At 42.9% G+C, this 12,132-nt stretch overlaps 1 protein-coding gene across 1 annotated transcript in view; it reads right to left on the bottom strand.

The window, feature by feature from the left end:
• The window catches only part of CD22 (CD22 molecule), a 91,047-nt gene that overhangs the window by 29,356 nt on the left and 49,559 nt on the right, over nt 1-12,132 (bottom strand). Inside the window, exons 6-7 of the mRNA XM_033962600.1 lie at nt 8,927-9,193; nt 4,534-4,797 (exon numbers count right to left, since the gene is read on the bottom strand). Of these exons, the coding sequence (XP_033818491.1) occupies nt 4,534-4,797; nt 8,927-9,193 (531 nt within the window). The remainder of the gene's footprint in view (nt 1-4,533; nt 4,798-8,926; nt 9,194-12,132) is intronic.

Here is a 12,132-nt window from a genome sequence, read left to right on the forward strand (position 1 = left end):
GAGTATGATACCTATTTATTTTCAGGGGTCCTTTTATAAAAAGCTTAATAGTATTTTAACGAAATTTCTTTGGCTTGGTAAAATACCTAGAATAGCTTTAGTAACTTTGCAAAAATCAATTAAGGAGGGAGGGGTAAATTTTCCAAATTTTTATAGGTATCATCAAGCCTATATTCTACGTCAGGGTATGTATTGGTTCCTCCCAGAACTTATAGATAATGCACCAGATTGGTTGTATTTGGAATGGCGCCTTATGTTTCCCCTAAATTTAGTTCATCTTCCAAGTATTAACATGCCTAGAAGATACAGAGAAAATAAGATATTAATGGATACTTGGAAAACGTTGAGGTTTATTAGTAAATTAACACCTATCCCAATAAACAAGTCAACTAATCAGTCATTATGGATAAACTCCAAGATCAAAATTGGCGGAGCTCAAATCCTTTGGAAGAATTGGATTATTGCAGGCATTCGGTCTCTAAATGATGTTATTTCAGAAGGTAAACTGCTGGAATTTTCACAATTGCAACATAGATATGGTCTTAGTAAAACACAAAGTTTTAAATGGTTGCAATTGAAGCAGGCCATTCAGGTTGGGTTCCCTGAATGGAAAACATTAAATAATCAATATAGTTTAGAGTTCTTATGTTTTCAAGCAGACTTCCTTGGGCATCAAGCTGCATTGTGGTATAAATTAATATCTGGATATTTGAATAAAAAACCAAAAAATGGTCTAAGAGACATTTGGAGCATTGAGATTAAGCATCAAATTACTGCATCTCAATGGCCACTAATTTGGTCTTGGAGAATGAGATGTACAGTGTCAGCATCTATGAGACAAACTTGGTTCTTTTTATTACATAGAGCTTTTTGGACCCCTACACGTTTGCAAAAATTAGATAGTTCTAAGTCCAATAAATGCTGGCACTGTAATCTGGAACCTGGAACGTTGGATCATTTACTGTATCATTGTCCCTACATTAAAAGTTTTTGGAATGCAATTTGGCCACAAATTAATAAATTGATGGAAAATCATGTAGCAATATCATATGATACAGTGTTATTTGGAATGATGATGAGAAAAAAAAGTCAAATTTCACCAGAAAATAACAAGCTTTTACTAGACATGACAGGGGTTGCCATTCAGCATATAACCAATAACTGGAAGAATCATAGTAACTTTAATTACACATTTTGGTGGAATACAATTTGTCATATATTCAAAATGGAAAGAGCAATAGCAATACAAAGAGGGACATATCCTAAATTTATAAAAATATGGGGGCCATTGACAAAATATTGTAGTGAATGAATAGTAGGATTTCTCTTCTTCTTTTCTTCTTTTCAATGTCTTCTTTATGGCACACATGGAGGGGGGGTAGTGAAAATAATTTTTACATAACATGTTATAATATGGTATACAATATGTATAAGGTGATTGGAAAGTATTTGAAGGGTGGGGGGTGGGAGAGGGGATAAAAATATGTTTAGAATATTATGTAATAGATATAAATGTGATATTGTGTATTCATTAGTTGTAATTCAATATTTTGTACACTTCATGTAAAATATGAAAATGAATAAAGAATTATAAAAAAATAAAAAAATAAATACATACAACCTATCCCATTACAAAATAAGTCCCCCATGCCATGCCTTCCCACCCTGTGCTGGCACCCCGAGCCACCATCTACTCCCCACCCCCGACCTGCAGAAAAATGGCCGGAGGAATGCACACTTCCTCCTGCCATTGAAGGAACTCTCTCCCACCTGAAAAAATAGGCAGGAGGGATGCCCACTCCCTCCTGCCATGAAGGCGCCCACTCCCTCCCCCTCCCCCCTGTCCGAAAAAAGGCAGGAGGGATACCCACTCCCTCCTGCCAAGGGAGGGGCCTGAGGAGTCAGAGTCAATCAGGGCTTTAGGCCCCTCCCCGTGGATCACATGATGCATCGGGAACGGGCCTAAGGCCCAATGTTGTCATCAAGGGAGGAGGTGCAGGAGGTGTTTTCAGTACCTCCTGCTCCCAATTTTTAAGGTATGGGGCAGGGGGGCCTGGAGGAGGAGTTGGTGTCTTCATGGCAGGAGGGAGTGGCATCCCTCCTGCCTTTTGGAGGGATGGGGGAGGGAGTGCCTTCCTGGCAGAAGGGAATGAGCATCTCTCCTGCCTTTTTTGGGGGGGAAGAGTCCGGTCATCAAAGTGGGCATCCCTCCTGTCTTTTTTTTTTTTTTTTGGGGGGGGGGGCAGTCTGGTCCTGTCCTTCATAGCAGGAGGGAGTGGGCATCCCTTTTGCCATTTGTTTTGTGTTGGGTTGGGGGGGGGCGGCATCTGCGGCATCAGCAGGGGACTTTTTAAAAATAGTGCAGATATTTTGCGTGTGTAATACACACAAAATATCTGTGCCATTGGAAAAAGAAAAGAGAAAAAAAACCCAGGCAGACCTGTCAGTAAGGTCTACAGTATTTGTGTTTTATGATCGGTAAAACCTGATGCTAAATAGCCAAGTGATGTTAGTGCATCAATCATTTGGCTATTTTGCATGGGGTTTTACTAATTTACATAGGTCAGATTGGATCAGAAAATAGGCGATCACATGCGGTGGGCCATTTAGTGCATTGGGTTGGTTATCAGTGATCGTCGCTAAACCTGTGAAAACAGGTTTAGCGACGATTGTTGACTTTAGTACATCCCCCAGTTCGTGGCTAAGGTTTCACCTCCTGCCGTTTTATCATCCAAAGGTATGGGGGTCCGGGGATATGAGAGGGGGTCCCAGGAATGTTGGGGGGATGTGGGGGTGTGGAGATGTCAGGGGGAGTGGTGTAGGGCTCCGCAGCTCAGCTGATCCTGGCAGGAATCCCTATAACTGGCTCAGCTGATGGGGATTCCTCTGCTGTAATCAGCTGATGGGAAGCCTACGGGGTTTGGGGTTTTGTTTTTTTGCTCTTTGGGTGGTGGGAAGATGTCATGACCACTTGGGGAGTAAGGGGAGGTCATGCCTTAAATCCTCCAGTGGTCTTCTTGTCAGTTTGGGCATCTTTATGGAACTTAGACACAACTCAAACAGGTCTAATTGCCGGCATCTATGTTCCCTCTAGAAAAGCTTTGATTATGACTGCAGTTCTTCCAGGTTAAAGCCCGCCTGATTCCCACTCATAACACACCTCCCAACACGCCCCTTTGATCTCTTGACACACAGCAGTTTAGAAGTGCTGCTGCATGTCGAGAAAGTTGGTTTTGATTATCGGCACTTCGACGTCCTTGCTATTAGGATGTCCAAGTGCCGACTTAGGCTGGATTTTGGATGTTTTAAAGTTCTGATTATGAGCCTCTTAATAATAATAATAACTTTATTCTTTTATACCACCATAATCAAAAGTTCTAGGCAGTTTACAGTACAAAGAGCTGGACAATCAGCGAAGTACAATAATACAATAAAAATGCAGATGTTAAAATACAGTTTCAATGTAAAACTCTCATTAGGTAATAAGCTTATCGAACAAAGTGGTCTTAATTAATTTCTGAAAAAAGCAATAAGATAACATAGCTTGTTGAATATATTTACCTAGCTAGGATTGATGTCTACCAGCTTGAAACGCTAGGGTCCTGTCTAAGGTCTTATATCTACACCTATTGAGTTTGGGATAAGCAAATAAGTAAAACTTTCTAGTTTCCCTTGATGGTCTGTACAACACAAAATGAGAAAAGAGGTAAGCTGGAGACAATCCCAATATCAGCTTAAAGTAGATACAGGAAAATCTGAATAGTACTGTTGCCTCCAAAGGCAGCCAGTGAAGTAAACGATAGTATGGGCTAATATGGTCATTCTTTTTTAAACCAAAAATCAGTCAGATTGCCGTATTCTGAATTATCCTTAATTTCCTTAGTATTTTTTTGAGCGCTCCTAAATAGATGATGTTATAATAGTCTAAAGTAGATGAAACTAATGCCTGCACCAATAGTCTGAACAATAAAGGGTCAAAATATTTTTTTATAGTTCTGTTTCCTTGGGGCCACCAGATGGGTTGCTCCACGAATGAGAATAATTACCGTCACAAGCCACTCGATAAGATCTTTTCTTCAAAAAACCTTGAAACCAGTTCCAAACCCTTCCTGAGAGTCCTATTGTGTCTAAACAACTCAGCAATATTTTGTGATCTACTAGATAGTAATTATTTCATAATTTTTCTATTTTTTTTTTCTCTTCTATATTCGGGGCTCCTTTTACTAAGCTGCACTAGCAGTTTTAGCGTGCACTTAGCGAGCGCTACAATGCCACATGCACTAGACGCTAACGCCTCCATTGAGCGCTAATCTGTAGCGCGTGCTAAAAACACTACCGCAGCTTAGTAAAAGGAGCTCTTCAAATGGTAGACTTTGGATATGTTATAGTTTACTTTTAAGGAAGTTTTTCTTATGCTTGTTTAACATATTTTTCTTTACATAGCTTTTCTGTTCAAATGTTTCTTGCTTGATTGGTATGTATTGAATTCAACCATAACATTTTTTTTTTTTAACTTAACAGAAACTTTCTTACATGAAAAACTGATGATGACAGCCTCTGATAAGCTTTTTGAGACATTATTAAAAGCTTCACACTGGTACTCTCCAGCCAGGTCCTCATTCATTTGATTTAGATACAGCATTCGCTTACTTTCACCCAGCCTCTGTTTTTCCCGATACCACCCGTATCCAGAAACATTTGGATTGGCATCAGCGTCACACACCAACATGATGTCAGAATGTTCTACAATCAAGTTTGGGGCTGGTATAATGGTCACTCTCACGTTTTTTGGAGCATCTGGAAAAAGAGAAGTGGATAAGAGAATGATTTCATACCCGTATTCACTGGGAATCTGCAGTCTAGTTCCGCTTAGGACAATCAGTACTACATGTCCATTCATCCAAAGGGATAACATTAGGACTGGAACAGGATATGCTAGGTACATAGAGGAAAATGGTCACCTTGAGTTTAGGGTTTATCAACTAATTTCATGTTTCAGGGCAGGGTGATCCAGTCTGCTTTTATCTCTAGTCCACAAAAAAATGAAGTTAAATTGTAACTCAAAATTCATTCCTAAGAGTGAGCTGCATCCATTAGCTATCAAACATTATCCCCTCTTTTCCGAAACTGCGCTAGCAGTTTTTAGCACGGTGAGCCACGCTGAATGGCCCGCGCTGCTCTTGACGCTCATAGAGTCCCTATGAGCGTCGGGAGCAGCGCGGGCCATTCAGCGCGGCTCTCTGCACTACAAACTGCTAGCGCAGTTTAATAGAAGAGGGGGTATGTCTATCACAGTGCTGTTCAGCAATTTCCCATGGCATCTGTGGTATTACTTAATTGATTATTTTTCCTACCATAGTTAAGATCTCACCTGAAAATTTATTTATTCAATTTTCTATACTGTTCTCCCAAGGGAGCTCAGAATGGCTTACACAAATTTATTTAGGTACTCAAGCGTTTTTCCCTGTCTGTCCTGGTGGGCTCACAATCTATCTAATGTATCTGGCACAATGGGGGGGATTAAGTGACTTGCCCAGGGTCACAAGGAACAGCATGGGATTTGAACCCACAACCTCAGGGTGCTGAGGCTGTAGCTCGAACCACTGCACCACACACTCCCCTCCCCCATGTGCAACTTTTTGTTGGGTTTCTGTATGTGTAATATCAAATGCCAGTTGATTAAGCTATACCAGCACCGTGCACGATGGTTTGGTGCCTTTATTGGTAACTGTTTAATTTTCCTATCTCCATCTCAAGCGAACTGGGAATTAACTCCATAATCCAGCATTTCTTTGTTTAGCTCCTGCTCTATGGAATTCTTTACCATTTCATTTGCAATTAGAATAGTATTATGCTATGCCTAGAAGAGCTTTAAAGATACTTTTTTCAGAAAGCTGTTGGAGAGTGGGCTTGGAAGGTTAAAGAGTGATAGCGATATTCCGGGTCAAATTTGGAATGAATGTTTGGGGTTTTTTTTATCTTGTTTGTGTCTGTCCTATTTTACTCCCTTTTATGAAGCCATGTTAAGGTTCTTTAATCACAGGCTGTGATGGTAAAAGCTCCGACACTCATAGAATTCCCTAAGAAGGGGGTGAAGGGGGGGGAAATCAACCCTTGAAACTCAAGCATAGGAAAGGTAAAGGGGATAGAGCTAGATATACTGCTTTTTCTGTGTGATTACACAATCAAAGCAGTTTACATATATTAGACAGGTACTTATTTTGTACCTGGGGCAATGGTGTGTTAACTGACTTGCCCAGAGTGACAAAGAGCCGCAGTGGGAATTAAACTCACAATCTCAGAGTGCTGAAGCAGCTGCTCTAACCACTAGGCCCAGTGGTATAGTGAGGGTGGTTGGTGCCTGGGGCAGTGGCACCCCTCCCCCACCGCCATCTTCTCCATCTCCCGGCTCCTTCCCGACCCCCCCACCACCACCACAGGCGTGCCCCCTTCCTTTCCCCAATACCTTTTTAATTTTCCAGACAGGAGCATCATCACAAATTTGCTGTCCGCATTGTGTTGGCTATTCCTCTGACATCACTTCCTAAGCGCGGGACCCGGAAGTGATGTCAGAGAGAGGCAACACTGAACAGGCAGAAAGTCCGTAATGCTACTCACTCTTGGAAAATCAAAGAGGTACAAGGAGAGGGAAGGGATGCATGCACACGGCAAGGGGAGGGGTCAGGAAGGAGTAGGAGGGCGGAGAGGAGGACGAGTACCAGCATCCCTATCAAGACAGTGCCTGGGGTGGATTGCCCCCCCCCCCTCCCCGACTAGGACATTCCTCCACTACTTAGCTTGATCCCTGCAAGCAGGGGTGTAGCCAACATTGGATTTCTGGCGAGGCTCAGAGGTTGAATGTGGGGGGTAGGGGGTAGCAATGCATTTCCTGTCCCTCCTCCCAGCTGCTGCTGCTGCATTTCTTTGCTGGCGGGGATGCCCAATACTCACTGACCAATGAGATCCGCGGCCAAAACTATCTCAGTGCTACCTCTGCAGGGAAGAAATCAGCAGCCTCCCTTCCCGCTGCTGACATCAATTCATGGGCTTCAGGCCACCAGACTCTACCTGAGAACTGCCCTTAGGATAAGTTTTAGGAAGTCTGACTTTCTTCAGTCATTCTGCTGCATCAGTCTACCTGCATCATCTGCTGGAAGCAGAAAAATACTGGCAAGTTTCAGAACTGCACTACTCCTTATACTGGTGATGAGATTGCTAATTTGTCAGTTTTCTGCTTCCATCTGCCTGGACTGATATAGCAGGATGAAAAGGAATTTAGATGTCTTTTCCATATCCAAGATAGAAGCACATTACAGTCAGGTACAGCACTTATTTCCCTGCCATAGATTTTATCTATTGGGATTTTTTAACTGCCTTTCCATAAAGTGGTTTACAATACATTGAATGGTAATCGGGTACTCTTAAGTATTTTCCCTTTCTATTCTAGCAGGCTCACAGTCTAATTGTGGTGCCTGGGGCAATGGAGGATTAGGTGACTTGATCAGAGACACAGGGATCAGGCTAGGATTGAACACTCAACCTCAAAGTGCTGAGGTAGCAGCTCTAACCACTAGGCTACTCCTCCCCTCTACAAACTAAAGTGCCTGTCTACTGAGGTGCAGTGAAATCTCTTCTGTGCTTCTTTGTGGGCATGTGTACTGAGGTGCAATGAAATATCACATTTGTGTGTTCCTCTGCTAAAAGACCTGTCTAATGAGATGTAGTGAGATTGTGTGCTTATGCACTCTTTCACTACTCAAAATGTATACTTTGTGTAGTACCACAAGCTGCCATGGCAGTCATTTGCAAAGGCCCATTGCAAGGGGGCTTTGCTTCTGCCCCCAGTGACCCTCAAGAACCACCAGGGACCTCATGTAGGCCTGAGAGGCCTAGATCTTGGGGAGTGGGAGCCTCATTCCAGGAAGGAGGGGAGGGATTTTAGGTATCGCAGGCTGGAGGGAGGGGGTAAGAGGAGGCTCTTTAGAGGAAGGGGGCTTTCAGGGCCAACAATAGGTCTGTAGGCCTGGCCAATATTCAGCCAGGGCTACATAATTGTCTTATGCGGGTCCCCGTGTGATTCTTCCTATCCTTGCTCAAGAAGAATATGCTATGACAGAGTGTGAGGTGAACAAATCCCTATAGGAGAGACAGAGAATGAGATCATTCTGTATGGCTGTTTTTTAACTGCAATGAGGAGTTGATGTGACAAGGGTCCATCATGGGTCTCAACCACTTAACTGCACTGAGGAGAAAAGTCTTTGTGATACCAGTACCTGCCCAAGGTTGTGAAGAGAAACACGAATGAGGCAGGTACAGCACCCTATGCAAACAAGGAAACTGCTGGAGGAGAGATGCTAGGGAGACAATGTGAGAACACCTGAACAGTGAGCATGCTGGACACTTTTGTCACTACTTATATTTTGTGGCTTGTATGCTTGGTTGTTTTTATTTACCTGCTATTATATGTTTTTGTTTGTCCAGAAAGTGCCCAATAAATTGGGATTTTTATATCAACAGCTCATGGATTCCAGCATTTTCCTATGTGAGTGGGAGATCCTCGCCTGAGAGAGAATGAGCATGTTGTTTATGTTTCCATTGGGGATCCTTGTGGATTGGGGAGGAAAAGAGGAATGTGAGCTATTACGATGGTTATCTCTTTTTTAATATGTTTGTAAGACCTCATCACCACCTAACAAAAAAATATGTTACATTGTGCCTGTGGCACAATCTCAGAGAGGCAATTTAGAGGGCTGTGGTAAGGAAGCAGAGTTTCAGCACTACACACGAATCTAACATATTCTACAATTTGCTCAAATACAGATTAAGCTCTAGTATTTTCCCTTGTCAGCTACATTTTCCACCTTTACGAAGTATTTGGTGAAAACCATTGTATTGTTGATGTAATATTTTTGGCCTGGATACTCACAGTGCACATCCACAAGGACAACAGTGGATTTTGTACTGCCGATCTCGTTTTGAGCTGTACACTGATAACGTCCTGTGTCTGTGCTTTGGATCGTCTCAAATATGAGCTCATAACCATGGCTCTGTGGATAACTGCTCCCGCCTTTGTACCAAGTGTATTCTGTTACCTCCGGGATACTGGCTTTAACTAAGCACCTCAGTTTCACATAATCTCCTTCCTTTATCACGTGGTTATTTAAAACTTCAATCTTTACCTCTTTAGGGGCAACTGAAAAATAAAGCAAATTGAACAGGGTGACACAGGGACATGAGGCTACCTGTCCAGGTCATACAGACTCAACAGTACAGCTGGGGATTAAAACTGAGGCACAAGAAGACAAAGAAGGCTATTTTAATGTAAATGTCAACATTTACATATCTGGATCACAGACACATTTAAACAACAATTTTTAAAAGCCATTATTTGCAGGTGTATGTTCACCAGGGTGCAGAAATTATAAAAGGGGAGAGCTGGGGACATTGCTTGAGTGTGTGAAAGAATAAACACACACTTCCCATTTTATAAAGTTCATAAATGGAAATAAAACAGAGAAAGAAAATAAGATGATATTTTTTGTTGTCTGCCTTAATACATTTTTACTAGTTTTCAGGGGCCAAAGCTTCTGTCCTCAGACCCTCTGAAAACTTGTCAGAAATGTATTAAGTTAATCAAATAAAAAAATTTAATCTGATTTTCTGTTCTTGCTGTTTTTGTTTGTTTTATTAACTATTTAAAAGGACTGAAATTAAGCAATCTCACACCATTTCATAATGCATAAGGGGTGGGGAAAAGGAATTTGGTGAGTCTAGGGGAAGGGGAAAAGAAATTTGAGGATGCTGGGCAGGAGGGGTGAGGGGTTCCAAAACCATGGAAGACAAGAATTAGATCTGCCCACCAGCCCCTTTCACAGACAGTGGGCCTGACTTGGTGCTTTCAATTCTGCATCTAGTAATCTGTGATTTATTGATTTACAGTATTTATATCTTGCTCAATCCCATCGTACTCAGAGGAAAACAAGTAAAAGCAAACATAATTCATTTCCAATTATGATGCATATAATAAAATAATAAAAATAAACTTCAGCTAGCTCAAAAACTACCTGGATATTCATGATATTACTGGCTGCAGAAATGCAAGCTAAAAAGCTTTGGACATTCTTTACATTGTACAGTATTTTTACATCACTGCTTCTACTAGATGTGCTCACAAGCATCCTTGTATTTCTCAGAATCCTTCTAGGTAATTTTAAAAAGGCTCTGTGTTTGGCAGAACCTTTTGTAAAATATAAGGGGCACTGAGCATTTCCCAATTCACATAACCATAGCCTATTTATAAATAGGGTTACCAGATTTTTGCTGGGCAAACAGAGGATGTGCAGCCCTGCCTTGTTCTGTCCACAGCCTCACCCCATCCCACCCACAGCCCTGCCTCATTTTGTCCCCCAACCCTGGCCCTATACAAACCTCGTCTCTTTGGGTCATGGCTAGAGGGAATCTGCATGCGTGGATGCAATGCAGTGATGTCATACATGTGACATCACCACATCGCATCTGTACATGCACAGATGTCTTCCAGATGCAGCCCCAAGCTCAAAGCTACTCAAAACCCGGACAAAGTGCCGGGATTTGAAAAGCCATCCATTCTGACATCACTTCCTGACATCACTTCCTGTTTGTGGGACCAAGAAGTGACATCAGAGAGCAGGCTCAGCCGATGCAAACAGTGGTTAGGAGACCCTGCTCGCTGCTAATGACAACTAGAAGAAGTACTGGGGGAGGGGAATGCATTTAAGAGACCCTCCACCCCTTGCTACACCGCTGCACATGGAGTCACTGAGACAGTTGGTCTGTAATGATGTGGCTGATTTAAGCATGACAGTCTTTTGCAGAAATATAAGCCGACCAACATTCAAAACTATTCATGCAGTGAGCACTGGATGTCAACCACGTATGTGTCCTGTTTTATTTCAGCAAGCTGGGAATACATAAACTCTGGTTGTTTAAGTTACAGGGCTAAAGTTTATACATCTTGATGAAGGCAGGATTAGGTGTGTGCTGGGAAAGAGTGTACAGGTATACAGAGAGTAGAGAAATATAGTTCTTTCCTTTATTAGATATGGTTAACAGGTAGCAACCAGAAAGCACCAAAACGTTCTTTGTAAAAATAGGAACCTGTGAGAAACCTGTATAGTCAGCAGTGGCATTCCTACATTTATCTCCACTTAATATGGGGCTCATTTTCAAAAAATAAAGATGTCCAAAAAAACAGCATAAGTCAACACTTGGACTTCCTAATCACCAGGACGTCCAAGTGCCAATTTTTGAACACTTTTTTCTGGATGTTTAGTGAGGCATCTCAGCTGTTATGTATCCAAGTTCAAGGGGGTGTATTGGAGGCATTATGTGGGCGGGCTTAAAACTTGGATGTCCTGTGGCGATAACTGAACCTTTCCCATGATGGAATTTAGATGTTCTGTGTTAGACATGTTTTAGAAATGTCTAAGTGCAACAGAGGTACCCAAACTGACCAGATGACCACTGGGGGTAAGAAAAGCACGACTCTCCTGCACACTTCGAGTGGTCACTAACCCCCCTCTCAGCCCCCAAATTTCTGAATAAATCAGTACATACCTGTCTCTAGAACAGCAGCATCTGGTGTGGGAAAGCCTAGTAGAGCAGCACACAGGTGTCTTAAGTAGACTAGTACCGTATTTTCACATAGATAATGCGCACCCGTGTAAAACGCGCACACGGGTATAGCGCGCAAAAAACACATATTTATGTACATAAATTTTTATATACCGCGCACACCCGTATACCGCGCATGCTGCCCGACTCTCTTTTCGCCCGCCCCGACTCTCCTCTGGAGACCCCGACTCTGTTTTCGCCCGCCCCGACTCTCCTTTCCTCCTTGAAGTCCTGTCCCTACCCTGAAAGCCTGATGCCCCCCCCCCGATTCACCCCCCACAGGACCGCTCGCACCCCCACCCCGAAGAACCGCTCGCACGCACCCGCACCCCCACCCTGAAGGAGCGCTCGCACCCCCACCCCGAAGGAGCGCTCGCACTCCCACCCCGAAGGAGCGCTCGCACCCCCACCCGAAGAACCGCTCGCACCCCCACAGCCTCACCCCCCTCCCCCATGGAGAAGCTGTCTACCTTGTTTCCG

Source organism: Geotrypetes seraphini, chromosome 11, assembly GCF_902459505.1.
Source record: "Geotrypetes seraphini chromosome 11, aGeoSer1.1, whole genome shotgun sequence".
In the NCBI taxonomy this organism is placed as follows: Eukaryota; Metazoa; Chordata; class Amphibia; order Gymnophiona; family Dermophiidae; genus Geotrypetes; species Geotrypetes seraphini.